We start from the raw sequence: 27125 nt of genomic DNA on the forward strand, positions 1-27125 counted from the left end.
GAATAGTAAGGAGAGGGGGGAAAGAGGGGGGGGGGGGGAGCAGGGCTATCTAATGAGACTGGGCAGCGTGGGTACAATAGCTTCTTGTGCCTTCTTGAAAGGCAGTTCGAGAATGTGCGTGATAGAGACATGATCATCCTCATTATCTACCCTATCAGAACTGGAAATGGTCTGTCCTTTCGAGCTGTGTATTAATACAAGAATTTGATTTCACAGCCTCTCTTCTTCCTCTTCTCTCTTCCTGTCCCTCTTCGAGTGGTTGGCAATAATGTGAGTGTAACATCTCAGGCAGAAATTTAAATCATTGGACTAACGAGCCGGGTTCGACTTGCTCTTCAGGGACCTCACGCTTCTTCTACACGCTTGACAATTCCATAGTACGGCTGATTCGAACTGCAGCGATTGGACATCACGTTATCGTGAACAAGGCGGCTTTGGAGACTAATAGCAGCTCACCGTTTGCTATTGATCCGCAAACGACATTGCTAGTTGCATTTTTAACTCTTTTAAGTTGAATATGCACGAGACGCTGCATCAATCAAAGCAAATCACATTCATCCTTGGAGCCCTTCACCTCACTGCTGCGTTTTGTAGAGACTTCCTACTCCACTTGACATGATGCACGTTATAAATGCGCGGCAATCACACATCAGGATCATGTGCATGCTAGATATTGCCATCAACACTCCGCCATTGCGAGCTGACCCATCGGGGCAAACAAATCAATCTCATTACTATATTATCTTCCCATCATACCCCCATAAATGCTTCTGTCAACGGTTCATCAGTGGGCCCCCACTATACCATTTCAGTCGCCTCAAAATCCACTCGTACGTGAGAAGATCAAGAACCAATGGTGATCAGATGCGGGTGAGAACACTTCCCAACTTCGAAGTCCTCATCCTCATCTTGATCGTCGCCGTCTTCCCGTTCATGACTGTCATGTGCCAGTCCATGAGCACATACGTGAAGAGTCGAAAGGGGGTTTCTGGCGAGACATCAAGAACTTTCTTTATTAATAAGAAAAGAGAGGTCTGGTTGTCACTATCGGCTTCTTGCCCATAGATTCTTGATGGCTGTGAAGTTGTGAAAGCCACCCGGTAGAGTTCAAAAACCATGAAGCGGTCATGGGCCACGATATAGGGTAGACTTATTTTCTCTGTGAAAATCCCTATGCAGCGGTTGATGTTGGCTTCAGTGATTAGGACGTAGGTAGTTGTTGCAGCGCCGTCCCTGGCGTACCAGCAGGCATTTTCGCCGGTGCAGTGGTAGTCTAGGGAAATATCTTGGATTCGGATATACGTCCCGCCCGGTTTGGTGCCGAAGGAGCAGCGACATTATGTCCCAGCAGTGCATCTTGAGCCCTCGTCTTTTTCATGGCGATATCAAATTCCAGCACGATATTTCAACAAAAAAATAAAAATAAAAATATGTATACCTACTCAAATTTAGCAATAGATTGGGTATCACTTATCCTTGGGGTACACACCCGGCTGTTGCATCTCTTGAGTGATTTGCTTCCTAAGCTCGTATTATGACTGCTCAACCTTATGTCTTTGAAAGGTGGCACCCTGAGAGGTCAATATTAAGTACAAAAGAAGTTAGCTGAAACGGCCTGAGTAGCACATGATTAGATGACTGAATTGCGAGGTTATGGGCGTTTGGGCAGCCATGCATGCTGACACCATCCTTCTATATAGTGACCCAACCCCTGATGATGAGCTAACGAAAGTTTATTGCTTTATGTTCACCGTACCGAGAGGTCAGTGCCTGAACATAATCAAATACTTCCATGTAGCGAAACTTTCACACCTTATCTTAGTGAACAGATCTGATCGTTGTCGTTGTATATTGAAATGCCAAAACATATCTGTTGTTTGATAAACTTCTAGGTTGTTTCTGAAGTTGTTTGCATAACGCATCAAAGGGGGAAAGCGGACAAGTTAAAGGGTAGACCAGACTAGTGGTTCAGAAGGGAAGAGAAACGAGAACAAAAACCAAGATGATGAAAATAGAAGGGAAATTCCAAACAAGACAAGACGCTGTGATCGTTCCTCCCGTCATCAAGTGTCGCTCATATGCTGTGCTGTCAATCTCTGTTGTTGACACGAAACCATGACGAAGTCGTTCATGAGTTCCGAGTAAAAGAAAATGAGGAAAAGAAAAAGAAATTCGTAGTCGCATGCCTATCAACGCCAACACATGAAGCCAAGAATCATCCTGCACATGTCATCGTCGTCATTTCCTTGATCTTCTGGATGACGAGAACGAATCGGACCGCCCGACCATGGCCAAAGACCGCAAGGATAGCGTATCATCATGGTCGTCACCACCAGGCAGACCCTGCCTCAGGCTGCGCAGACTGCTCAGCCCGGCCTTATCCATACCAGGCCTGACCGCGGTGACGTTGTCCAGGGTTCGACTGCGAGAGAAACCCCTGTGAGGGCGGCGGTCATCCGACGGCCGCGGCGAGTACGCAGTCGACTGCACGCTGCCCGCGTCCCAGTCGTCCTCCTCCCGCGTCGTGTCGCTGAAGAAATCTTCCATGTCTTTCTCCATGGGCGTTTCGAGCGGGATCTGCTCCTCTCCATCGTGTAGTTGTAATGGCTGCTGCTGGTGGTGCTTCACGATGCTGCCCTCGGCCTCTCCCTCGCCCTGGTGCCCGCCGGCCTGCTCGAGCCCATGGTCCCCGTCTGTAGTCGACGGCGCCTTGACCAGCGCCACGGCGCTATTCCCCCACCCTCGGACACCTGCTGCGGCAGATTCGCTCTTCTTGCGCTGGCAATATGGGCCTAGAGCCTCTCGTAGCATCTGTCGCATGAAAGCCTTGTTGACATTCTTCCGAACGCGGTCAAAGTAGCGGGCGACATCGCCAATCACCATGACCTGGGCCTCATGGTCCACCTCGACAATGTCTGAAGTACGAATGAAGAGAGTGATCAGTAAAAATGTGAGAATATGTAAGTATGTATATGATTGCATTGTGGCTATTCTCACCACAGACGCGCGAGCGCACACATACATACACACACACACACACACACACACACACACACACACACACAAGACATAGGCAATGGATGGAAAATTGGGGAGGGCAGGGCACGTAGAAGAGATGGAATCATTATTTACCGGCATAATTGGCCCTCGAGTCATCCTTGACCCGGTGTCGACCGCTGCGAAGGCTCAGGCCTACGGAGGAGTAAGGGAGCTGGGGCAGGTTCCTCTGCTGCTGGTGGTTGTTCGTCTGCGGGTCTGTCCCCGCCCCGTCACGGTCGCGGTCCTTTTCGCCAGATGCGTAGACGTACCCCTGCTGGAGGTTATCAATGCCTGGCTTGGCGAAGTCACGTTTGTTTCCCACGGATATCGGCCTGTGAGGAGAGGAAGGACGGGTTCGGTCGTTCAGCACGTGGACTCTTGCGAATATGAGGGTAGAAAACGGGAAAGAAAGAGACAAGATTGGGAATGGGTAATACGTACACACACGCGCAGTAATGAGGAAAGCTGTCACTATGTCGCAGGACGATGAACCGCGAGTAGCCCAGACATTTCCATTCCCATTCAAACTCTGGGCAATCAGCCCAAAGGAACTCAAATACCTGTTTGAGTTTGAGATTCTCAGCTGGGAGAACATTCCTATTTTTCTCTCACTTTTCACTTCTCTCCTCCTTCCTCTCCTTCTTTGTCTGAATTTCTCATACACACACACACACACACACACACACACACAATCTCTCTTTGTCTCTCTCAAAGGAAGGGAAAAGAGAAAAGAAAGATCACACATACGTCTCCTATTTGCAACTTCGAAGCCGGACCGATCTCATATCCTTTGCGAGCTGAGTGATTCAACGACATTGTCAGCTGGCGCTAAGCGCGGCCTGAGGAGAGAAAAGATGACTTGAGCGCCGATCGACGCACCTAGAGGGTGCAGCTGGGATGAGGAGGAAGCTTTTTCGCTTGCGTCGTCCCCGTAGCCCGAGTCGCTTCCCGTCAGAGTTCGAGAGAAATCGCCTTTTCCCATCCTTTGTGAGGCATCTCCTGAGGGTGTCTCCAAAAAGAAAGAACCCCTGTTAAAATGGGGAAAAAGAAAGAAGGAAGAAAAAGGAAGAAAAGGGGGAGACAAGAAGAGAAGGTTGGGCGCGTGGGTTAATGGGGATGGGAATGATTGGGAACAGAAAGAAAACCCACTCAAATGCCACGACGCCCGGGGTACATTAGCACAGCAATCATGAGAGGAGCCAGAAATGTGCCTCTTTGTGTGACACGAGAGCGAAAGAGAGAGAGAGAGACAGACAGACAGGGAACCTGGAGCAGCCCAGAGATGCAGGGCGAGAGGAGAAGTGGGATCCACTTGCGGGGTGGGAGCCACCAGGAAGACTATCGTCGCCCTGCTTCTTCGAACTGGCGCCCAATGCGCGCGCCAGACAGGTACGCTGACAGGAAAAAAGAGACCTCATTTGACGGCCCGCCGGCCGGTGTACAAGAGCATCTCCACCAGAAACCAATCACGGACCCATGATGGATTTTGCTTCGTGCAAGGAAGCTCGGCGCCCGAGGCCGGATGTTGCGCCCCGTTCCTCCACTCCTTTCCCCCTTCTGCCCAAGGCACACCCAAAACATCCGACCGCCTGAACCGCCGGACAATCTTTCTAGAATTAGGCTTCGACAGTACATAGTCAATAGTAGTAAGAGAGACGTCTGCGAGGGGGCAAATAAAAGTGGGCCGTATCGACCACGTCAGAGTTCCCACACCGCTTCGGTGGGTGCCCTCGTCGTTGATTGCGTGACGTCCCGAGCCGGGGTTGGGCGATTTAGTCCGCAGGTGACAAGTGCTTTCTGTGGTGGAACGGTGCTCCGGAAATTATGATTTGGGAATGCTGCACACAGATAGTAGTTGCAGAATCCCGTGGATATTTTTAGACGGCTATCGTGTCTGTCTGCTAATCTCTTGAGAGGGGTTATGGCGGGTTTCCACCAATTTGTCATGTTACATTGTTACGGCCAGTATCTCTAAGTTCGATATGGTCTTGTTGCATGTTGAACTGCCCATGTCGATATCCAGGACTCTGAATTCTGCGTATCAGAATTCAATATCCAGAATGTTACATTGCTTACTTACCTTACCAAGTATTCGGGTTATGGATAGATGGGGATTGCTCATCGATCACTCGCACGGCGACTCTGAGAATGCAGTCTGGAGAGCTGGATATGTAAACATACACTCCTTGCTAGTAAATAGATCACTGTACAACTACTCAGTCGTGGATCTAAGTTTTAATATTGGTATTGAGTAGCCTCACCGCTAATGGAGGCAATGCTCTTTGCAGCGCATCTTTTCATCCTCTTTGGCAGAGTCTGTGGAAATCAGAAGTACACGTAAAGTCACTTTCTCCTGGATGCAATGAGGACTATCTCGACCTCGAAATTTCGTATAATCCGGCTATATTAATAACCGCGCTAACATAAAAGGCAAAGAAAGAATGAGCACGAGAGCATCAATCGAGGACCGTGCCTGCGGTACTGATATGAGCTCCGTGTAGAATGTCCCACTTATAAGCAAGGGATCCACATCTCAGACCTAGCCAAAGCTACACATGTGTGTAGTCTGCGTCTTACCTAGGTCAAGTATCTAACCCAGAGGTATTTAACCCAGATGAAACTCTAGCTGAGGCCCTTCTCCAGACAAAGTAAAAGACTCGACTGTCTTGCCTGTACTGTAAAGGCCGTTGAGTTTCTGAACATTTGAGCCAAACTTTGTGTGGTCAAGCAGCTCAGTGAATGCCTCTTTTTCTTTGGCATCTGTTGCTGTTGAGGTGATAGTGATCGTTGTATCATCTCCTTTGACCTTCCCCAAGCTCGTGTACACCTCGTTGATGGCCTTTATCGTAGTCGGTTCAACCACCGTTTCACCAAAGCGGACGATGCTTAAATCCTTAGGCTTCATCTTGCCCTCTTCAACAAATAGGCCCATCATAATCGCCGCGAGTGACAGTTTTTCAGCTGCGGGTGTCTTGTCGTCGTCATTGTTTGCATCTTTAACTGTGATCGACTTGTCTTTCGGGTTGATTGCAATCAGGTCCAGAGTTCCGGTGTAATGCGGCGTCGTAATTTTGTAAACATTGCCATATTTCCTGTCCGGTATCCATTGTTTGGAGTTTTTGTACCCATGGGTGCTGTCGAAGGGATTCGGTACTGCTACTGGGGTGTATGTTTTGGCTCTCTAAGAGGTGAATTAGTTTTTTTTTTTCTTCTTTGTTTTTTGGCTCATCAATTATTCCCGTACCCAGAAAAAGGTTTATTGGGCAATTATATCAATGATCCTCTATAAGATGGCCACTCGCCTTGTAGTCAGTAAACCTTGCCTCAACAGAGTCTGAGACACATGATGGGCCGTCCAATGCACCGTCAGATACGCAGAGATGCTGATTGCCAGTATCCTATTAAGGAACATTATTAGTACTATGGCAGGACTGCAGCTGTCCGCGGTCCACTTACAGCACGAGCTGGTAGGACCCTGGGTGGTGCGCCTTCGACGCCTAGCAAGAAGCTGCCAAATCCGAGAAGAACAAGACCTGCAACTCTAGCCAGAGAGGAATGCATCATGAATATAATATAAATGTAACAGGCGTTGAATACAGAGAATTTGAAAGATTTGAAAGCTGATGCACGGTGAAATGGGAATGAGCTGGTTGTAGATTGACACTGATTCTTGGCTTGACTGACCGAGGACACATGCTGGATTTATAGACACCATGTGAAGAGCCCAGCATTGATATATCAATATATATATATATATAGAGAGAGAGAGAGAGTACTTGTGGCCGGGTAGATTGAACATTCGGAATAGAAACATTGACGATGTTGGTCGCATGTTGGGTGTCTACTCAGTCTCCGTCCGAGCCGCCCCCATCAATCAAGCTGCTGTCCGAGCAACATCAACACCTGGTCTCCAAAAACTGCACGACTACTCTAGTAGACCAGGAATAACTAACTGGACTACTGTGTCCTTGAGCAAAAGGCTCTTATGCTTCAGGTATGAGCAACCAGTTCCCGAAGCTCGATACCGTAATCATGTGGCTTGAAACGTGTGTCATGGTCATTATTTCAGAAGGAAATATGCTACAAATCTATTTAAGTACATAATGCTGGTAGAAAAAGAATGAAGAAGTCCCCAAGATACTCTACATGTGTCTAGTAACTAGATTATTCCAGCCCGTGACATCATGATATATAAGTGAGCTGTACGAGGTGTATACAAAATTCACCTGCATGAAAGATATGAAGTTCAAAGCCTGACAGTAAGGCTATCCAATGTTTCCTCCTTATCCAGGCCACTAATTAGCGGACTGATTCACTAATGTATTGCCCGTACAAAGATCTGCTTGTGGCACAATCGTCCAGAAATAGGTATCCTCGGTTTTTCTCTAGAGCGGCTAGAATTCCCGGTCCGAAGGCTGAAACTAGAACTCTGAAGCGAACCGATGGCGGTGTATCGGCTAATAAAGCTCTATCGCTTTACTTCTCGGACCGCACCTATGGCCCGGCAGTGCTCAGTACATCCGTACATCTTTAGGTAATTATGAATATATTTAGCCAGTATGAATTGAATAAATAATATTTTTATCATCATCAGGTACCCATTTGAACTACTATAGGACTGGAGGTACATATCGAATCAAGTGGCTTCGAAAAAATTAAACTTATCTCACTGTCAGAGTTTTGAAATTTTGACTCCTGCAGCCGCTGCGATAATTATATGCATGGGTGTGTGACACGGGCCCCCAATTGCTGACGGTGCTTACGAGGGAGAGATGTAGTTGAGCATAAAGCATCGTCGCAACCTTTGCTTTTGCTGGAGCTTTGCGAAGCCTACAATTACCTCCCGAACTTTTACTGCCATTGACTGATCAATCACCTCGAAACTCACATCTTCCAGCCACTAAAGGAAAAAGAAGAAAGAAAGAGACGAAAGAGGGGTTGAAGAAGAAGAAGAAGAAGAAGAAGAAGAAAAAATCGGTAGTCAAGATGCACATTCTGGACTTCCCACCCGAAATCATTCACCAAATCCTGATATTCGGCATTTTTTCCCGCGCTACGCCATATTCTTGTGCGAGAGCACTGAGACTAAAGCTCGTATGCAGTAAGTTTCCACGTGGCGATCGTTGTCTTTCATAAGCCCTGGCCCGAATAACACATTTCAGGACAGTTCTATGTGGCTTTTCAGCCGGCTCTTTTTGAATCGCAACTGCTGGACAATTTTGTGGCAAAGGAGCATCTGGAGTATTGGTACATCCGGAATTGCCATGGTGCTGACAAACTGTGGCAGTCCTATCTTGTCCACAGGGTCCGCAACGAGAAAGACGCAGCAGTAGGTCGCTTCGTCGAGATCCGGGAGATTGCGAAGAGCATAGAGGCTCAGGTACCAGGGGCTGATTACGACGCAACCATCGATGCTCTCTGCTGGCTGGCTCTGGAGCGAGGATCCAATGCACCAGGCTATCGAAGCGGTTGGGCAAGCCATGGTGGGCGAGAAGACGAAACACTAAATGAGGATCTGAATCTCTTGAGCGCGGCGGCTTACTTCGGCTACACCAGCTTGGTTGAACAGTTGATACAAGCTGGTCACTCTCCCACGGATGACAATGGGTTGTTTCCTTGCGCTATGCAGCTGGCTGCTTGGGCTGGCAACGCGGACGTGCTGAGCCTCCTCCAGGAGCATCTGCTCGATTCCGAGGACCACCAATCTGACCACCATACCGGGCAATGGCGAGGCAAAACCGCTGGTGCCATTATTGGTGCCGCTCACCGTGGAGACTTGGACATGGTCCGTATGGCTATATACCCGGCCTCTTGCGGCACACCGGACAGCACAGATTACGGTGGTCAGCCGTTCGGGCAAGTCGACCACCTCACTGGACCAGGCTCATGCCTCTATAAAGCGCTGTGGAATACTCGATCCTGGGAGGTGTTTCAGTACATCAGGGCCTTTTTCAAAGACGATCCTGTCACCCGAGAGGGTGTTCGTCTTCTCGCCCACCACGCGGAGCTCGGCAGTTTGGACATGGTGCGTGGGTTCCTAGACGCAGGCGTGGATATCCATGGAGGCGACAAGCACAACTGCAACCCTTTGATTATTGCCGCTCGGTACTGTCACGAGGTTGTGGTCGACTTCATCATGGAACGCGGTGCCGATCCGAACGACTGTCAAGGGCAGCAGAGAGGCTCGGCGTTGTGCTCGGCTGCCGCTGGTGGAAGTTTGGCCATCATGCGCAAGCTCATTGACCGCGGCGCAAGGCCGACGGGCTGGGCGGGCACTATGCTCAAACATGCTGTGCTGTTGGAGCATGAGGCCATGTTGCAACTGCTTTGGGAACGGGGCCTTATCGAGCCGAGTAATAGGCCGAATGCTTTGCGCGCCGCATCAGACGAAGGCTTGGAGTCCATGGTCAAGCTTCTGCACCAATGCGGCGTGGGAAATTCATCTAATTGAAAGTGGATATCATGTTCGTTGCTGCAGTAGTAGATCGTACAAGCAGACAGACTGGTCACGAGTGATTCAGGCGTTTGAGAACTAGCAAATAGTTTCTCTCCAATTCTCTATATCCGTAACTACACAGATGCAGCGTGAATACCATTGGGGTTCCAAGGTCGAAAATAGTATGGTGCTCTTGCCGCCAATCGCATAACCAATGACGATGGAAGAATCGTGGCCAAATTCTTTCTCATGGTGATCCGGAAAGCCCAGTCTCCAAACTTCAGGCTCTTCCTCTACTATCAGTATCCTAGAAGATGCTATGCTGCCTCGACTCAAAAATGAAGAAGCGTTTGAGGATTCCGGGGTAAGGTGGTCCAACAGAGAAGATGCCGACGACAATTCCGAGTCTGAAAAACCAACTCCACTCACTGCCTCCAGTAGGGCGACAGTATTTTGTCACCCACTATTTCTCGCCCAGCCCAGCGGCCACATCGATTTCTGGATGCAAGATGTGGTCTTCGGCGGCGGCCATGGTGGCCAAGACAAACCCGTTGACTTGTCGGGATACCGTGTCCAGGTGAGCCCAACTGCCGTGGGCAGTCTCTCGGGACTCGAGGAACAGCTGATCCTGAGGGTCAGAGTGACTGAGAAGGGCGCCCCCATTGCGCAGGCTCCGGTGTCTGCGATTTTGAGCAAAGCCTTTTCCATCGTTCCAAGGCGCAGGCGTAGGGAGTGGAGGGGCTTTGCTGTTGGATGAGGTAAGAAATGAGATCAGAGAGAAAACAGCCAATGGAAGTTCAAAAACACAAGTGGGTGTTTGAGCGCGTCGGCTTCACATATGGATAGATGGCTGAGGCATGGAGCCATGAGAGAGATTAAAAAAAGCTCACCATGTATCTGGTGCAGGGAAGAGCTGGAGCATAGCACTTGTCAGAAAGACGGTTGAAGTCATCGCCAGTCCGAGGACTCTGAAACACGGTGGTTGCTATCTGCTTGGATACAGTGTGAAGTCGGTATATAACCGCATCCTACAGTTCAAAGATGCTTATTATCTGGCATCTTCAATATAAATGCTATCGACCTTCAACTGTCATGCCAGAATATACTTGTTGATATTGACTCCGTCTCCAGCTCGAAAATAAAGCATCGGGCACATCGGGCAGCCAGCCTCCCAGCTGTGCAGCACTTGATCTGAGCTTCAAAATCTGTGCCCAAGTTAGCTTCTGTCACTCTCGTTGGCACATATAATTTGAGGTACTGGCATGGCTCACTATGAATTAGCAGGTGAGCAGCGTTATTTCCCATGGATGACTTCCTGTTCCAGGTATCTGATTTTGTCGTCTTCACCAACTCAGGTGGCAGGAGAAATTGACTGTGGGTAGTAGAACACCTCTGTCGGATCGTATCTCTTCTTGAGTTCTTTGAGTCGCTTCAGATTCTCCCCCCAGTACAATTTTCCCGCTGTGTGGCGATCAAGTTCTGAGTCGACATAATTAATGTACATGCCCCAATCGCCATCCTTCAGGGTTTGTGTAGCGGCTTTGATCCAACCCTGCATCAGAGAAATCCCCTCGTGAGGGTAGCATTTCTCGTTGTCAACATAATGGTAGAGTTGGACCAGGAAGGCTTTGTCGCGGTGAGCGTAGGCTGAGGCTGAGTTGGGTATGGCAGAGATGGCAGACGCGGGTCCTCCGTGTAGGTCGAACAGGATGAACCAGCTGCCCGACTTGAAACCGATGGCTTGTGTGTGCCAAAAATTCACAAAATCCTTCAAGGACTCACCAGAGAGATCCTTCAGAGTGAGACTTGTCGCATAGAAGTTTCCGTGCTCTTTGTATGGCTCGGAAATAGCAAGAGAATTGCCTTCGGCGTAGTACTCAAGGCCTTCGAGCCAGGTACCTTGGGTCGCGGTGAGCTCTCCTCCTGTATTCTCCAGCAGTGGAGTCATAACCTTGGACAAGTCATCGGTGCTGCCATAGTAAATACCTTCGAAGTTTTGGCCTCCGGAAGCAAATGCACCCACTGGTGAGGATTTATTCAGCCAGGAGTTCCAAATTATTTCATATAGACGTGAAGATTATGGCTGCAGACCAATTGGAACCACAGTCTTCGTCGGCGGTGGCGGAGAAAGCTTGTCTCTCAGCTAGAAAGGGGGAAGAGGGTTGGTAAATACGTACGTCGCATGTTCAGCTCAGGCGGAGCCGTACGAGAGAAGTTGACAAGTGCCTGGAGGCCATTGATCTTCTCTTCTTTGGTATGCCACTTCAGAGACACCTTGAATGGTGTTGAAACGGATGGCACTGGAAAGGTATTCAGGGTGTAAGAGACAACGATGCCAAAGTTCGAGCCAGCTCCTCGAAGCGCCCAGAAGAGATCAGGATTCTCCGTCTCGGAGCAGTAGACCTGGGTACCGTTTGCGAGAACAACACTGGCGCCCATCATCCAGTCCAACGCGAGACCTTTATTGTGCGAAGCCCAGCCGTATCCACCATGCAGGATGTGACCGGAAATGCCCACACCTGGGCAGCTACCGTGGGAGATGGCCCGGCCGCCTTGTTTGTAGAGCTCGGTGGCAACGTGGCCCAGTCGAGCCCCAGCTCCGACGGTCGCGATGTGGGTGGCGGGGTCAACTGTGACGCTGTTGATGGCCGCCAGGTCGACGACCAGGTGATTGTCTTCCCCGCCATGTCCCAAAGACGCGTAGCTATGACCGCCGCAACGGGCATTGACCTTCATGCCAGCAGCAACACCACTCACGACAGCATCGCGAACATGCTGGTCTGTTTCTGCAAGAACGATTACGATAGGTATGGATGGCACACGGAGATTGTAGGCTGTGGCGTTGGATGTCCACTGGTTGCTATTGGCGTCGAGGAATGGCACCGAGAGACTCTCCAGGGACTGAACTGCAATCTCCTTCTTGGTACTGACTTTGGCAGCCGTGCAGCCATGAAATGACGTCTGGGAGTGCATGTCGAGTAGTAACATAGTTAATTGAGGGATGCGTGTTTGCCTGAACATCGGCAGATGGCAGAGATTGAATATCGTCGAGCTGGATAGAAAAGCTCTGGGTCGATGGGTTGGCAGATCAGCAGGCTTTTGTTGGGGAAATCAGGGATGGCAGGAAAGTTTGCATTCAAGAAGATAAAGGAGAATAAGGTCCTTCTTGTTTGTGGCAGTCGCGTCTGGGTTTCATGACATGCAACTGTCGTGCAGCCAGGCAGACAACACTCTGCTTCCCAACAACCAAGTACATGGGGAGTCATGTAGCCAGGTTTGCATTGAAGTGACTGCACCTGAAATACTTGAGTATGGACTTACTTAGTAGGCTGTCAAACTTAGTCCTTCAGGGCTCGTCACTGGTATGCATTCATTATGTCTTGATCCTCAGATCCCTGAAAACATAAGATGCACTAGCTAGACTCAGACATGTTCTTTCAACCTGGAGTTGAGTTACTGAGGAAGACTGGATTTGACCAACTATGTGTTAAGTGTCTCAAGCTCGACTACCACTGTCATGTGGCCTTTGTCTCTCCTGCCTGGAGGCAGCAGAGAGACATAGGTAAGGAGTGTTCAAAGCGTCTCATCGACCCCTCCCAGAAAGCCATATCATGCAGACACAAGTTAGTATACAGCACATTCTGCCTCAAAACATGGCTGTTGCTTGTAAGTCATAGAGTCTTGTATGGAAGACCACCCTTGCTGTAGAAGATGATGCAAACGACATGATACATTTGACGTGATGTGTCTGCATTTCGACGCCTTACCTGAGTAAGTGTCAAGACTGAAAACACGGAACAGAACAAATGCAAGGTCCAAAATTGAGAATAGAATGAGGATGACTCCAAGAGTCTAGCAAAATATGAATTTCCACATGCCACTTAGCTTCTCCCAAACACCAGACCTCTTTACACTGCCCAGGTCAAGTCGAATGTCATCCCACTCCCCCAAGATGGCCAAAACGCCGAGCAGAATAAATGTCAATCCAACGCATACGAGTACAAGTCCCCCACCCCAATCAGAGCCCAGAACTTTTCTCATGTAGCCTCAACAGCCATTGCATCCCCATCCCCATTCCCGTCGCCGCCCTCTTCCTCCTCGACCGTGAGGCCCAGGACGCGGGAGTACTGCACCGTAAGACGTTGCAGCTCCCTGAATTTGCCTGTTGATACGGAGTTGTCAGCATTAACCGTTGTGAGCACTTCATCAACTGAAAGACAAAGAGGTTGGACTTACCCAGGATCATGACAACTCCCTTCAGCAACTCCCTCCGGTCCCAACCACAAATCTCATCCCCCTTGGCGAACCATCCGAATGGCTTCCCTTCAATATCTTCGGCTTTCTTCTCGCCATCCTCCTTATCATGCAGTATACCGCCCAAGAGTCCATTCAACAGCTCCTCAACCTTGCCCCTCAATCCCTCGGCACCAATACGCTTGGCGTACATCAACAGGTACAGCCTGAACTCCTCCCTGGCCCCAAGTACCATTGCGCCCGCCATGCGATTCTCTAGATGTGCGATCGACACGGAACTCTCAAAGGACTCGAACCCCTCTTTGGACAGCAGCGTCTTGATGAGGCGTTGCAGGGTGTAGGCACGGCCCTTGAGCAGAAACTCGGTTGTTGTGTGGCGCTCCAGGTAGGGAATGATACCCGCCGAAACATCCACGCTGTCGTCCTTCTTGGCGTCTTTGGGTTTCGTGACGGGGCCCACGGCCGTTGACTGAAGGGCGCTTACGGAGGAGTCATTGCTGTTCCAGTACTGACTGCCTACAGCGAACCAGGTCTCGGACAGCCGTTGCCAGGTGTACATCTCCCGCGCATAATAATACCCGTCGCCGTTGGAGAGCGTGACCACGATGTGGCCTGTCGAGTTGAGGTGTGCGGAAGTGACGCCAGGGCCAGGCGTCGCGGAGTGTGGATTGAGAGAGGTGATGGCGAGATCGATGATGGGACCGAGGGAAACGGGAGGGTGTGGCGAGGTCATGGACCGAATATTCCAGACATAGGCAAGGCCGCAGGCTGTTATGCATAGCAGCCAATGGTTTCGACACTCGAGGATGACTGGCTGTGACTCCAAAATCATCGCATTGACAATTCTCCGACCCGCTGGCGTCCACACGTATAGGCTGCCGTCCTCGCAGGCTGCCGACCAGAAATGCTTGTTGCCAGTGACCAGTATCACCGCCCGTGGTAAAAAGTCCTCCCATAACAGTGTCCCTCTCTTTGAGCAGGTAACGTGTGAAGGATCCCTGATCTGAGCAGGATTCTTGGCCTCCAAGATGATGTTCTCTGGTATCTTGGATGCTTCCTCCGCGGTGCTCTGTCCCTGCAATACGCCTCGCTCTAGGGGTCTCAGGATGTGAGATCTGATCTTGGGCACTGCCAGCCTGACTTGAGATACAGTCAAAGCCGAGCTCATGACCGCTGGCCGCAAGAACTCCGGTGTTGGCACTACCCCATGTACAGGTGGCTGAAGGGTAGCCGGTTCCAGACCGTCCACGCCATTCGTCATGACTGGTGTAGGCAGACCCAACGCAGGTCGTTTCGGCGCGGGCTCGTCCTCGTCTTCGCCATCAATAACTGCGGCCTTCCGTTTGTTCCCAAGCAGCATGGACGCAATGCCTCCCTGGGGCAGTCCATCGAAAGGTTTGTTTAGGTCGAGGATCGCTTGTGGCGTGTCATCGCGAGTGGTGACTGTTTTCGATCCTATGAGTTGTGTCTGTGGTAATGACGAGGTGCCAGTTCCAGAAGACGAGATCAGTAGAGGTGCGACCCGCTTCTTTCCGTCTTTAGTGATCGTGACTCTGGACTTGAGCTCCTTGATCCTCTCCGCTGTCTTGTCGGCATTTTCCTCCTTTTCCTTGTCCTTGTCCTTTTCCCTCGAATTATCGCCAGTCTTTTCCGCAGTTCCGTTCGTACTTGTGCCATTCGTAGCGGCTGCCGGCTCCCGGGCTGGAACAGGTTGAAAGTCGCCCATCAGCGCACCCATTCTTGACTCGGCCCCTCGAAGTTCGCCAGCTTTGCTCTGGTTTTCCAGGGCAAGCCCATCTACGTCCTCAGCAACACCCATACCCTTGCGACCGCCTCCGTACTTCTGCAGAGCCTTGTCGTTCTCTTCCGCTGTGGCCACATATCCCAGATCGTTACTCTGAAATATGGCACAGAGAATGCTTCCATCCAGGCTGCAAGCAAATAGAGTCTGGCCGTCGGGAGTCCAGGAGAGGTCGGAGATCGACTTTGATGCGATATCCTGCAGGATGACCAATGGTCGCGAGGTGTTGGTGTTCCAGATGCTCAATGTCCTGTCTTGGCCCGCCGAAGCGATGACCGTGACAAGATTACCAGCCCCTTGGGCGTCCGCGCCGCCCTTCTCGGCGGGCGGCCTTGTGTAGAAAAGACGCGGCGAGAACATGCAAACTTCCGTTGGCGCTTCGTGCCCGATCAGGTTGATCTCGCTGTCCCATCTCGTCCGCTCAATGATGGCAACGGAGCTCACAGGACCGTTTACCGCGTTCGCAGCCGCAATGTGATTGCCGTCTGGTGACCAGGAACACCGCCTGAAGTACGTCGTCAAGGGCGAGCTCTTGAACGGTGCCGAGATCGTCGTCTCCAGAACAAAGTTATTAACCATGTCATGCTGGGTGGCGTTCGGGCCCGGTGATGTAAAGCGGAAGATTTTAATGGTGCGGTCGTCGCTCGCCGTCGCAAAGTACTTGTTGGCCGGGTCGAATGTGATGCCCTTGACGTGACTCTGGTGCACCGCGAGCGTCTTCAGCTTCTCGAATGTGTGTCCCGACCAGACTACCACCTTGGAGTCCAGGCCCACGGAGACCAGCAGCGAGTTGTCGTCTGACCAGGCGAGGTCTTGCACGTCGTTGTCGTGTCCCACGAGCCGCTTGTAGGTCTTCCAGTTCTCGACAGGCGGGGGCTCGTTGGTACCTATTCACCTCCAAAAGTCAGCTCTTGCGGCAGCCATCCAGCCATGCTCCCATGGTGTGTGCGTGTGTGCGTGTGTGCGTGCCTACCGAACGTGGCAGTTTGCGACGGAGGGCTGCTGTCCAGATGGTATATGCATATGATCTTGTCGTCTGCGCCGGATGCAAGGTATCGGCCGTTGGGAGAGAATCGCACGGAGTGGATGGTGCCGAGATGGTGGCTCATATGACAGAGCTGGCGCGGTTTCGTGTAGGACTTGTCGTTGGAATTGTAAATTGATTCAGTCGACCAGACTCGGACGTGCCCATCTAAAAAGTGCCCCGTCAGATTGTGTTTCCAGCTCTAGAAGAGGGTGGGAAGAGGTGATGGGGGCGTGCATACCACCGCCAGCAGTTGCCAGCCTCGAGCCATCGGGCGAGACATGGCAGCTGTAGACCTCGAAATCTTTCTGCTCGCCTATCGCATTACACCAAACATCAGCACGTCGTCTGAAGTCTCACAAGTCCGCAGGTTTGATCCTACCACTATGGCTCAGCCAGGAAGGTTTGATGAGTTGCATGATGTCGTATGCGATGAGGCAGCAGGACCATCATCGATTACGGCTGGAGGGGGGGTGGGATGGAATAGCTGCTTTGTCGAGCTCGGGAAGTGGTTGTCGCGGCTTGTCAACCGCGCCGCGCTTGGATCGCGACTCTTAACAAAAGTTCCAGGGCGGCACTGAGACGCTGCCTGCCCCTTGTCTAGTACTGTAGACATGGTCCGTCTTCAGCTGTTAAGGGGGGGGGGGGGCAATTGGTCAGCCCAGAACAAGCTATCCCCGTCATCTTATCACCGTAGCGTATGCTTGTGAACCCGCGGTCCCGGAACGTACATGTGAGCAGCCGAACCTGCATCTGGCTGACACCAACATCGATATATATGGCATCAGGCCAATCTAGAGATCTTGATGGGTATAAATGTGATTTCCCATGACGGAAACCATCTCTAGAGGAGGGCAGACTGTTGTGAGCCGGTGGATATTGCGCTTGGAGGGAAGACCAGCGGCCGTCATATGTAAAACGCAATGGATCACGCATCGCCCTAGTCATATGATAACGATGCAAATACCCCATTGAACCATAATAACCCTACTATCAAGGAATCCCATACAAGACCATTCACGATATGTTGTTCAGACCCAAGAAACGACCCGCAAGAACCTATCCAGATGACCCAGACCCTTCGTGAACGAACCCAAATACGAGACAGACCCTAAGATTTCCAGACCCAAGGAAAAAAGGAGATAACACCCAGAATGAAGACACATTCCTTCCAAGGCAAAGCCAAAAGCAGAACGCTGTACACATAGTAGTACAAGTTCGGTGAACGGCATTTAGACACGGAGCGGGGCCCTTCCACTCTGGTCTTTCAAGTCTGATGCCATTCTCTTACTCGGCAGGCGCAGCCTTTTTGGCCTTGGGCTTCTTCTGTCATGGCTTGTTAGCAAAGTGTCGTGAAATTGAGGAAGAGTCCCGAGCAGTGCTTACCGCGGTGACCTTCTTCACCTTAGCCTCGACCTTCTTGACCGCAGCCTTGGCCTGTGTTGCGCATGTCAGTCTGTAGCTCACGCATCCCAGGAACCTCTTCAAGTATTTGCCCAGAGGCAGCACACACACACACGCGCGCGCGCGCGCATACGGAATCCATCCTGCCTTGGAAAGGAGGTATGTACGGTATGTGTTCGCAGCGCAGTGGTGCTCAAGAAATATTTTGTCCCAACACCATCCGGCCCTCCTGCGCCAGGGAGCTGAACTAGAATAGAAGCGTACCTTGTTGGCGACGCCATTGCTCTTGACAGGACCTTTCTTCTTCGTGACGCCAGCGGGCTTCGCGCCCTCCTTCTTGGTCGATGTCTGAGCTCTGGGCTTGCGGCTAATGGTTGGCGCGGTGTCGACCGTTGGGAAGACGCGCGGCTTGGAGTTGCCGGTCGCGGATCGGGTACCCTCCCGCGCCATTGTTCTCGGTATAGTATAGAAACTTGATACGCAACACTCATCAGCAACTGTCATTCCTTCAAGTAGCGTAGAAAAGCGAAAATTCTCCAGACCATCATTCATGCGACAATCTGGTCATGTTGTTGACACAAGCGCAACTCCCAGATGGCGTGACTGGGAATGCGACCAGAGGAAGAGAACATTGTCACCAAGTCGCGTGTATATCTGAGACGTGCTATAGGAGAGCTTACCTGGAGATGAATTCGGGTAAGATCACAAAAGAAATTGAGTCGGTCGGAAAACTGAGTGATTCGCGATAGAGAACACAAGCTTCGCGATGGAAAATACTGGCGATTTGATTGAGGGGAGATGGGAGAAATAAGAAGTTTGGAAAAAGAGGAGGGGTATGGGAAGGCGGAGGGTGGGAGGGAGGAGTCGCGATGCGAAACAAGAAAAACAAAGTCCAGATCTGGAAGCGCGGTGGCAGACTGGCAGGGCAGTACCGGAACCAGTCAGATTCCAACAACACCTTCTGTCTAAACGGGCGAGATCAGTCAAGGGGCGGGGGTATTGGTCACAACATGAGAGACCCGGGGGAGGAGCAACAGTTGCTACAGAGCAGACGCCCTAGCAATCGCTGTCACCCACCCACACCTCATATCCCATATCTCATCCAGTTGGTGTATCTCTTTGCACTTCTCCATTTCGCCCCGTCTCCCACTCCGAACCCCAGTCCTATGTAATTCTTTTTCTTTCTTTTTTCCTCTCCCCCCTTGTTAGACCAGATAGCATATGCTGTGCATTGCGTTGGCTTAAAGTACACCAGACCAGGCTCGCGGAGCTGGATTGATCAGTTTATTGCCTGCGTCTGCGTCTAGACTGGTTTGTAGGGGGGGCGCCCTTGCCGAACTTCATGCACAAGTCTCGAGGCCTTTTCTTTGGTAGCGCGCTGTCCTGCATGACGTGGCTGGCATGTTTGTTTTTCCGCCGAGTACTTTCTCTTAGGTCAATAATGGTCTTACGAAGATAGGCCTCTTTTTTTTTTCCTTTTTTTTTTTTTTTTTTTCTGGCATCGCGTGTAGCGCACATGATACATTGTAGATGAGGAAAGGGGACAAGCAGTGAAGCTTGATTTGACTTATTGTTCAGCCGAGTTATTATAAATGATTGATCCAGGGCGGTCCTGCGCCACGTGGGCGCTTGGGCTAATTTAGAAGCAACGAGACCGGCGCACCCGCTGATCTGGGACACCGCTGCCAGCTAGGCTTGCCACTGACGACTGGGTCCCGCGCCAAACAAGCTCCCCCCACATACTGTCAGCGCTTGACGGCTGAGGCTATTCAGACTACCCACGCTATGCCACAGGAGATGGGAGGGTCATGGCCAGAACAGCTTAAAACTCAAAAAAAAAACTTGCCCTGTGCAGCTGACGTGAGGCTAGCCTTCTTCTATCTTTTGCAGCCAAGCCTGGAAGGATCCTGGTCCTCTCCTCTCCATTTATCCGCAAAGACTCGTTAAGAAGATTATTAGGTAACCTTATAAAGGTTTATATCCAGGTGAGACGGCGGAATAGATTCCTTTCTCCTCGGAATGGATCTTCGCCAAGCACTCAATGATCCATTTATCATCAAGGCAACCACAAAAACCCCCTTGCTGTGTCTTCGTCCATTCAGCTCTGCCCCTCCTTCATTCATTATAAACACCACTTCACCCCCTGAACGCCAATCACCCATTCTTCCTCTGATCCTATAAGAGCAGTAACGAAGATCCCAAGTCTGTATGGGCAGGAGCAACAAGAAAAGTAATTGACTGCTTAATTAACTAAATCATGTTTTACCGCCCTTCCCCATCCTAATCTTTCCTTCTCGGGGAACAAAAAGAAAGAGAAAGAAAGAAGGAAAAAAACTCAAAACCACGACCGCAAAAGATTCTTCTCCTTCGCCGTCGCCCATGAAAAGAAGAGGAAGAAGAAGAAGAAGAAGAAACAGCCAGGAGACTGACCACCGTAAGTGAGCCTGTCTCTCCCGAACCTCAGGCGCCCAGGCTTCTGTCATGTCCAACAAAGAGATAAGGGTCCGTTATGACGGAAGCAATGACGACCTCGGACTACAGCACCAGCGCAGCTCGGACGAAAGTGGTGAGTGGGCGTTGCACCGCTTGGCGGCGAAGTAAGCACAAATCAGTGAGACACAATAGGCTATGTATGTACTTATGCATGCCGCATTTCGCGTCGGTTTTTCTCTTTTAATTTGAAACTAGTTCTTTTCGTACAAAAAGAACCATTAATCCTCCTTAAATTGCCAGGTCTTCTCTTTCGACCTGTAGCGTGTAGCAAGGTACGGCATCAAAACCCAAAAGACCCGCCCGCCAACAATCATTTCCCATGATCAACTTCAATATTTCTTCCTGTTACCCCGCCTTGATCCTTTATTAACACCTGCTCGCCCTCCCGCGTCGTATCACCTTTCCTTTCTAACACCACCCTTGAGCATGCATCTCTATTTCCCCCCTTCAACGCCCTGGAAGTCCAGCTCCAAAATAGACAAACAAACGTGCATTATATGGCATTCCTCGCGCACACACATACTGGCCGACCCAGTCCAACCCTCCCAGCGGTCCTAAGTAGGGAAGTCGAGCTGCTGGCCAGGCGGCATGGGCCAGTTCATCCAGTTCTTGTCCCCCGTCCTCGCCTCCTGGATGATAAGTTGCATCTCCCGCACGGCACAGAACATGCCACTCCTGCCTGTTCTGTTGACCAGTTCCCAGTGGTCCTCCTGCCAGACCTCCTCGACAAAGGGCTGGCCCTCTTGTACCTCGCGGTAGGGGTTGTTTCGCGGCAGGCCGGCGAGCCAGGAGACGACGCGGTGGGGGATGATAAAGAGGCGCTCCCAGCGCTTCACACGGTGCAGCCACGTGAGCACCGAGTCCTCGTACGCAACGCGCACGTAGGGGTTAACAAAAGTGCCCTGTTCCGCGGCGTTGTCTTTCTTCGCGGCGGTTGACACGTCCGCCAGGAAGAGACAGCACTCACACGCGTCGAAGAAGATCTCGGGCTCGTATCGGAACCGCACGGGCGCCTCGATGGGGGTCGGGCGGGCAGGATCGACGACGTGGGCGCCGATGTCCTGGAAGGTCGGTGTGGGCAGGTCGGCGCGCAGGTTCTGCACGTACTTGGCCTGCATCGCAACCATGCCGCTCCAGCAGCCCGAGACCCTCACGGCGTCCCTCTGCATGATCATGTCCTCGCGTGAGTACCCGTTCCCGGCCGTCGAGAAGATGGGAAAGATGGGCACCCCGTTCGAGTACCCCTCGGCGTCCCTCTGGGCGTAGAGGTCGTAGAACTTGAACGGGTTCTCGTAGTCGAGTGCGCAGGCACTCAGGTAGTGCGCGCGGCCGTCTTCGCCGGTGTTGGTACTGAAGAGCAGCTGGGTGGCGTCGACGGTGCGGAAGAGGACGTCGTTGAGAAAGAGGACCTTGTCGAACCTGACAACACCAGTGTCGGTCCGAAAGCGGTCGAGAGGCCGCAGGGCGCGGTTGCGGACCTCGGAGAGGTAGGACAGGCGCTTCATGCGCTCAGTCCCGTCGGGTAGGGTCACGTTGTCGAACTCGCTGAGGGAGACATCGCGGTCGAAGACTATCTCGTGGTTACAGGGGACGCGCTGCTTGAAGTCCTCCAGCGCCGTCTCGCCCAGCGGGCTGTCATTCTCATAGATGGAAAGGAAGGTGTTCTCCGGCCCCAGCATCTGTATGAGCTCCAGCACCTGTTCGCCCCATCTCCCGCTGGCCAAGTGGCCCCCCTTGTCATACAAGCTCACGGATATGAAGATTTTCTCTTGGAACGGGTTGGCACAGCCGGGGGCGGCGTCGGGTCCCTTGCATGCAGCCTCGCGCTCACGGTAGTGGGGTGGTAATCGCGTGTAGGAGGGGATAAGAATCGGCGTCGCGATGAGCACGAAGGCCAGAGATAATATGATGTATTTGACGGCGACCAAGATGGTCACCAAGGGGTTTCGAAGGACATTGCGCCGTAGGATGCGGGGTCTGGAGCAGAGCCATGACCGTAACCGCCCTGGCAGTGGGAGTCTTTCATGCTTGTTGTTTGTCTTGACGATGTACTCGTCGAAGTCATCGTCGCCGCTAGATCGGCCGTCGAGGGCGAGGAAGGCGACCCGCTCCTCGTCTGAGAGGCGGGGGCTCATGGTTCCTGTCTTGTTGTGCGCAGTAGAGAAGATGGGCGAATGGAGGGAAGGCAAAGCGGATCGAACATGACGGTCGGGGTTGGAACAGACGGCGAGGTGGTCAAGAAGGAGGGTCGACGAAGCGTCTGTGCGATGGTGGCACGGCGACGGGAAGAAGGTCTGGGTAAGGAGATTGGATCAATCAGTCGAGATGTGTCTGACCAACAGCAGGCAGTGCAGTCTTGAAACGGTAACACTGCTTTTTCTATTATGTTCGCGAGAAGGGGCAACCTGCCAGTGGCAGAGAGGTTTTGGGGGGGGGGGGGGGAAGGTTTGACATACGCGGCAGATGATGGAAAGCCTCGAGGGCTACCCCAGAATGGGCTGGTTCCCGTCGGGGCAGGGGGGGGGCCAAATGCGCACAGGCGTGACGACTGAAAACGGGCAAGAAGGGGGAAGGGATGGATTGATCGAGAGAGGCGAATGATGGATGGTGGATGATGGATGATGGATGGATGGCCTGCCTCTCAATTCCGAAATCAATGGCCCGTGGATTGCCTGCTTCTTGTTCGTCTCCTTCTCTCCTCCCTCCCTCTCAACCCATCATCCCATCGTCCTTCTCCTGTCCACTGACCATGGCCCCTATCTAAAATTATTTGTCTCTCAATCTCCCCCGAGACGACCTGTGGAGCACTTATTGGGTCGTCGTAATGGACGTGGGGGGAAGGGGGGGGCCACCAACGGCCAGGGGCAAGGCGATGACGAGTCCTGCAGCGCAGCATCTCGTTGTGTACTAGTACGGTACGTACCCATCAGTTGGCAGCACGTGCGGGTAGTGTGCGCGTTGGTCTATGCTTTTTTGGGAAATTGTATATGCCGTTTCATTGGGACAGCGTGAGCAGGTCTCCAGCAAGCAGGCACAGTCCCGCAGCTTCCCTGTCATGATATGTTGCATTTTTACTCACCTCTTCATTTTCACCGACATTAACGTGGCAGACTTTCGTTAGGGTTTTTGAATCTCAACATTATGGTAGCAGCACTGTTCAGTTCCCTGACAACTTTCTTCCACATGCCAATTCAATCATTCTCGGCAGAAGGAAACAAACGAAGAAGAGAAAAATGAGTTAAAAAAAACCACCATCAGACCCACACGGCCGGGTAAGCGGCACGGACGCTACCAAACCTGGTTGTGCCCAAGGAATGCATCGGCAGCAGGATTACGGTGCAGCGATTGACCATGCACATGCCTGTATGAAACCTGACTTCCCGGCACTTTTTGTCACAGGCAATGCTCATCACATCTTTTCGATTCATGTTGCGGGTTACGCGTCTTGGTGCTGCCCATGAAAATGCCTTGAGCCACACCTGATTAGCTACCATATGCCACACTCATAACTCGCTTACTGTTTCTCGTGACGATCGTCAAAGCTACACCTATACTACAATTCTACATACCGAACGCCGTCACATTGGAAGACGGAGAAAAAGAGGCTACAGGGAGAGGGCAAGGCATGGGGACAATGGTTCACCAGCAACCACCCCTAGACAGCAGCAGCTTAGTCGCTGCAAGGTGTCAGACAGGCTGGTTGGTAGTGTGTCACGTAGCCAAGCCGGGAGAAGACAATCATGACGTTGTACTGCATGGATGGCTGGGCCGCAGCCACGTTTGGGCAACCCCCGACTCCCGACCTCACATCCCGTTCTAGGTAGTTGATTCGAGAGGGAGCCAAAGGTGGTGGCTGTTTGGACTGAGGGTGTCATGTCTCGGTATCCGGCAAGCTCTCCAATTAATTATTCACTCATTCACTGATACACTCATTCATTTACTCATTCACTCACTCACTCACTTTCCGTTATAAGCTCAGCACACAGCAAATCTCTTTCAGATAACGATGATGTCAGTTACTCTCTATCAAGGATGCAAGAAATAGTCCGCTTTTACTCGGTGTACTTGTTTCTTCTTCTTTTCTTTTCAATGCCACCCCACTCGCATCTTCGTCAAATCAAGATCCAGTCCTGCTAAATGCATATCGTCCAACAAGAGGCGTGCTTCCTATAGGAAAATTACCATTAGCACGGCACTTGCCATCGGGGCCTGAACAACTGGTTGCTTGATCAGATGATATGTCTGGAACAGATAAGAAATAAATGTCGAGTCTAAATACAATCTCCAAAAGCAAGGGCTCAATCGACGGTGCTCTAGTGCAGCTGCCGAATTATCTTGCGATGTCCAACATTGCACGGTGCGAGGTGGTTGTCTCAGATGCTGTCACATCGGCAAGTGATGGACGAGCATGGCGAGCATACTGACTGTATGAGCAGCACTCTGAGATTTTTGGAGCTTGGAGGGGGAAACACAAGTCTTTGGCCCAGCCTAGCCCTTCAAGGAGAGGCCTCGTCTTTCGGGGCCCTCGTCACCACAGCTCCAAGGGCTATATGTTCGCGATCTTGAGATTATTGAGCATGGCGGCTGACAGAATATCGATACCTTCTAATGTATTGGCTACAACAACCCTGTGGAACGGTGTTGCTTGTCCTTGTTTTCCGGTATGAGTCAGCCCAAGTCCTGCACACAGACTGTCACCATTCCTCACTCCTCTAGCTCCACGCTATCGCCAAAGCACCTATCCATCATTGCTTCCGGGTAGCGTGCTCCCTTAGATCCGCCTACGCTCTCAATAGCCTTGCGAATCTTGGCCTCGTCCTCCTTTGATAGCTGGACATTGACGGCGTTCGCGTTCTCCTCGAGATACTTGACCCTCTTTGTGCCTGGAATCGGGATGACATCTTCAATCGGCAACAGCACCACCAAAAAGTCAGTCACCGTCTCATTGTCTGCTTGTTCAGGTTCCGTTTGCGGGGAAACCAAGGGGGAAAAGAAGACCTACCCTCTCCTTGCGCCATCACCCAGGCAATCGATAGCTGGCCCGGCGTGCACCCTTTCTCTTTGGCAATGGCAGCCAATGTTTCGACCAGCTTCAGATTTCCAGGAAAGTTCTCCTGGTTGAACCGAGGGTGGGCCCTGCGCCCGTCCTTCTCGTCAAGGTCCGCAGGGCTCCGGATTGACCCTGTCAGGAACCCACGGCCGAGCGGTGAGTAGGCGATCAGCTTGACGCCGTGCGCCCTGGCTGTCTTGAGGAGGTTGGTCTGCTCCGACTCAATCTCCAGCGCGAAGGGCGAGTACTCCATCTGCACCGCCGCGATTGGGTGCACCTTGTAGGCCCGCTCGAGGGTACGCGACGAGCACTCCGACAGCCCCAGGTAGCGGATCTTGCCCTCGGCCTTGAGCTCTGCCATGGCCTGCAGCGGGAGGAAAAGAAGTCAGCAATGGGGAGTGCTTGAAGCGCCCGTCAAACGATGGGATGCACGCTCGAGGAAGGAAATGAATAGACTCTACCTGCACGGTCTTCTCGACTGGCGTGTTGGGGTCGATGCGGTGTTGGTAGTACAGATCGATGCGGTCCGTCCCCAGGCGCTTCAAGCTGGCAGCGCACGCCTCTTTGACGTACTCAGGCGAGCCATCGACGACCATCTTGCCATCGACGAACTTGTTTGCAAACTTAGTCGCCAAGAAGATCTCATCGCGGCGGCCTGTCTCTTTGAACCAGCGCCCGAGCAGCTCCTCGTTCTTGAAAGGACCGTACACGTCGGAAGTGTCCCAGAACGTGACACCAATGTCGGCCGCCCGTGTCAGCACGCGCAGTGACTCCTCGTCGTCCTGGCCGCCGAAGGAGGTGTAGGCGAAGGACATGCCCATACAGCCCAGACCTTGAGCCGAGACTAGGTCGTCGCCGAGCTTACGCTTGGGATAGTCGGGTGCCATGGTTGGTTGATTAGTCGGTGGCCCTCGATAAGTGTCTCAAAAGCCCGTTATAGAGGGAGATAAGTGAGAAGTATTTTCCAATCCTGGTGGCGATGATAAATATGAAGCGATCTTGAGGGATAGTTGAACCTCCAAAAGATGTAAATGTTGCGCAGCTTTTATATCTTGTTTCTGAATCATTGACTCATTGACCCCCTCTGTGTTGGCTCCATGAAACTTTCAAGGTTGTATCTCCCGAGTGAGGGGAGGCGCTATGGAGTTACTACTATGCAGGATCTTAAGTCCGACGCCCGATTCTTGAATCCCCGCCCATAATGACGTTGAGACGTTCTTTGGACCGGCAGTCGCGGTTGATGCCACGGATGAGACACACATCACAGTCAACACATGTGCGCGCCCAGTGATATAGCCAATCATAAACTGTTACCCCAACCAGCACTTCGGATCTAAGAGTGCTTGCCCCCGTAATTGACGTTGCTTGCGATGCAGGCCTGCGCACGTTACGGTCGGAAGTAGAGCCGGGCTCTGCAGGATATTTTGAGAAGCCAATTATGGTTTGCTCTACGACAGGGTCTAAATGATCTCAGGCCTACTAAGCTTAGAAATTGAAGTGAGCAATGATTGTTACATTATATCTTAGTCGATGTGAAGTCTTATACATGAGCGGATCGTGAGGGAGCATGGCAAAGTATGATGAGGCATCGCTTTTCCCTGGGACCCACTATAAGTTACCAAGC

The 27125-nt window shown here is 51.7% G+C and overlaps 8 protein-coding genes across 8 annotated transcripts; 1 reads left to right on the forward strand and 7 right to left on the reverse strand.

Annotated features, from left to right (window-relative positions):
• Nucleotides 1-1832: 1832 nt before the first annotated feature.
• Nucleotides 1833-3855, reverse strand: M406DRAFT_108884 (uncharacterized protein; the record flags this gene model as incomplete). The annotated part of the gene is made up of 5 exons (XM_040915323.1): nucleotides 1833-2915; nucleotides 3133-3414; nucleotides 3481-3599; nucleotides 3652-3686; nucleotides 3787-3855. The coding sequence occupies 5 exons, from the start codon at nucleotides 3853-3855 to the stop codon at nucleotides 2239-2241; spliced, it is 1182 nt and encodes a 393-aa protein (XP_040772714.1). The 3' UTR covers nucleotides 1833-2238.
• Nucleotides 3856-5644: 1789 nt separating this feature from the next.
• On the reverse strand, nucleotides 5645-6600 carry M406DRAFT_74673 (uncharacterized protein; the record flags this gene model as incomplete). Its single annotated transcript, XM_040925760.1, has 2 exons — nucleotides 5645-6220; nucleotides 6496-6600. The coding sequence occupies 2 exons, from the start codon at nucleotides 6598-6600 to the stop codon at nucleotides 5645-5647; spliced, it is 681 nt and encodes a 226-aa protein (XP_040772715.1).
• A 2449-nt stretch (nucleotides 6601-9049) lies between these two features.
• On the forward strand, nucleotides 9050-9651 carry M406DRAFT_358083 (ankyrin). The gene has a single exon (XM_040923785.1). It carries the CDS (start codon nucleotides 9062-9064, stop codon nucleotides 9488-9490), a length of 429 nt encoding a protein of 142 aa, XP_040772716.1. The 5' UTR covers nucleotides 9050-9061; the 3' UTR covers nucleotides 9491-9651.
• A 1175-nt stretch (nucleotides 9652-10826) lies between these two features.
• M406DRAFT_265422 (FAD-binding domain-containing protein) lies at nucleotides 10827-12448 on the reverse strand (the record flags this gene model as incomplete). The annotated part of the gene is made up of 2 exons (XM_040917734.1): nucleotides 10827-11497; nucleotides 11653-12448. The coding sequence occupies 2 exons, from the start codon at nucleotides 12446-12448 to the stop codon at nucleotides 10827-10829; spliced, it is 1467 nt and encodes a 488-aa protein (XP_040772717.1).
• A 1064-nt stretch (nucleotides 12449-13512) lies between these two features.
• On the reverse strand, nucleotides 13513-16973 carry M406DRAFT_266119 (protein hir-1; the record flags this gene model as incomplete). The annotated part of the gene is made up of 5 exons (XM_040917787.1): nucleotides 13513-13637; nucleotides 13712-16417; nucleotides 16504-16722; nucleotides 16796-16870; nucleotides 16937-16973. The coding sequence occupies 5 exons, from the start codon at nucleotides 16971-16973 to the stop codon at nucleotides 13513-13515; spliced, it is 3162 nt and encodes a 1053-aa protein (XP_040772718.1).
• A 531-nt stretch (nucleotides 16974-17504) lies between these two features.
• Nucleotides 17505-18770, reverse strand: M406DRAFT_358084 (uncharacterized protein). Its single transcript, XM_040923786.1, has 4 exons — nucleotides 18639-18770; nucleotides 18223-18430; nucleotides 17941-17991; nucleotides 17505-17880 (listed from the first exon to the last, which is right to left on the reverse strand). The coding sequence occupies exons 2-4, from the start codon at nucleotides 18406-18408 to the stop codon at nucleotides 17842-17844; spliced, it is 276 nt and encodes a 91-aa protein (XP_040772719.1). The 5' UTR covers nucleotides 18409-18430; nucleotides 18639-18770; the 3' UTR covers nucleotides 17505-17841.
• Nucleotides 18771-21005: 2235 nt separating this feature from the next.
• On the reverse strand, nucleotides 21006-22586 carry M406DRAFT_74677 (family 69 glycosyltransferase; the record flags this gene model as incomplete). Its single annotated transcript, XM_040925761.1, has 1 exon — nucleotides 21006-22586. The coding sequence occupies one exon, from the start codon at nucleotides 22584-22586 to the stop codon at nucleotides 21006-21008; it is 1581 nt and encodes a 526-aa protein (XP_040773031.1).
• Nucleotides 22587-24879: 2293 nt separating this feature from the next.
• Nucleotides 24880-26601, reverse strand: M406DRAFT_358085 (Aldo/keto reductase). Its single transcript, XM_040923787.1, has 3 exons — nucleotides 25963-26601; nucleotides 25454-25865; nucleotides 24880-25352 (listed from the first exon to the last, which is right to left on the reverse strand). Exons 1-3 carry the CDS (start codon nucleotides 26386-26388, stop codon nucleotides 25156-25158), a joined length of 1035 nt encoding a protein of 344 aa, XP_040772720.1. The 5' UTR covers nucleotides 26389-26601; the 3' UTR covers nucleotides 24880-25155.
• Nucleotides 26602-27125: the final 524 nt, after the last annotated feature.

Source organism: Cryphonectria parasitica (assembly GCF_011745365.1).
Source record: "Cryphonectria parasitica EP155 unplaced genomic scaffold M406scaffold_8, whole genome shotgun sequence".
In the NCBI taxonomy this organism is placed as follows: domain Eukaryota; kingdom Fungi; phylum Ascomycota; class Sordariomycetes; order Diaporthales; family Cryphonectriaceae; genus Cryphonectria; species Cryphonectria parasitica.

Excerpts from the sequence above, each read along its gene's own strand:
- M406DRAFT_358083 (XM_040923785.1), top strand. The coding sequence starts at position 9,062 with ATGGTGCGTGGGTTCCTAGACGCAGGCGTGGATATCCATGGAGGCGAC.
- M406DRAFT_358084 (XM_040923786.1), bottom strand. The coding sequence starts at position 18,408 with ATGGCGCGGGAGGGTACCCGATCCGCGACCGGCAACTCCAAGCCGCGC. Across the intron at positions 17,992-18,222 it reads GCAATGGCGTCGCCAACAAG|GCCAAGGCTGCGGTCAAGAA; the intron begins GTACGCTTCTAT and ends TGCGCAACACAG. Across the intron at positions 17,881-17,940 it reads AGGTGAAGAAGGTCACCGCG|AAGAAGCCCAAGGCCAAAAA; the intron begins GTAAGCACTGCT and ends AAGCCATGACAG.
- M406DRAFT_358085 (XM_040923787.1), bottom strand. The coding sequence starts at position 26,388 with ATGGCACCCGACTATCCCAAGCGTAAGCTCGGCGACGACCTAGTCTCG. Across the intron at positions 25,866-25,962 it reads CAGTCGAGAAGACCGTGCAG|GCCATGGCAGAGCTCAAGGC; the intron begins GTAGAGTCTATT and ends CTCCCGCTGCAG. Across the intron at positions 25,353-25,453 it reads GGTGATGGCGCAAGGAGAGG|ATGTCATCCCGATTCCAGGC; the intron begins GTAGGTCTTCTT and ends TGCCGATTGAAG.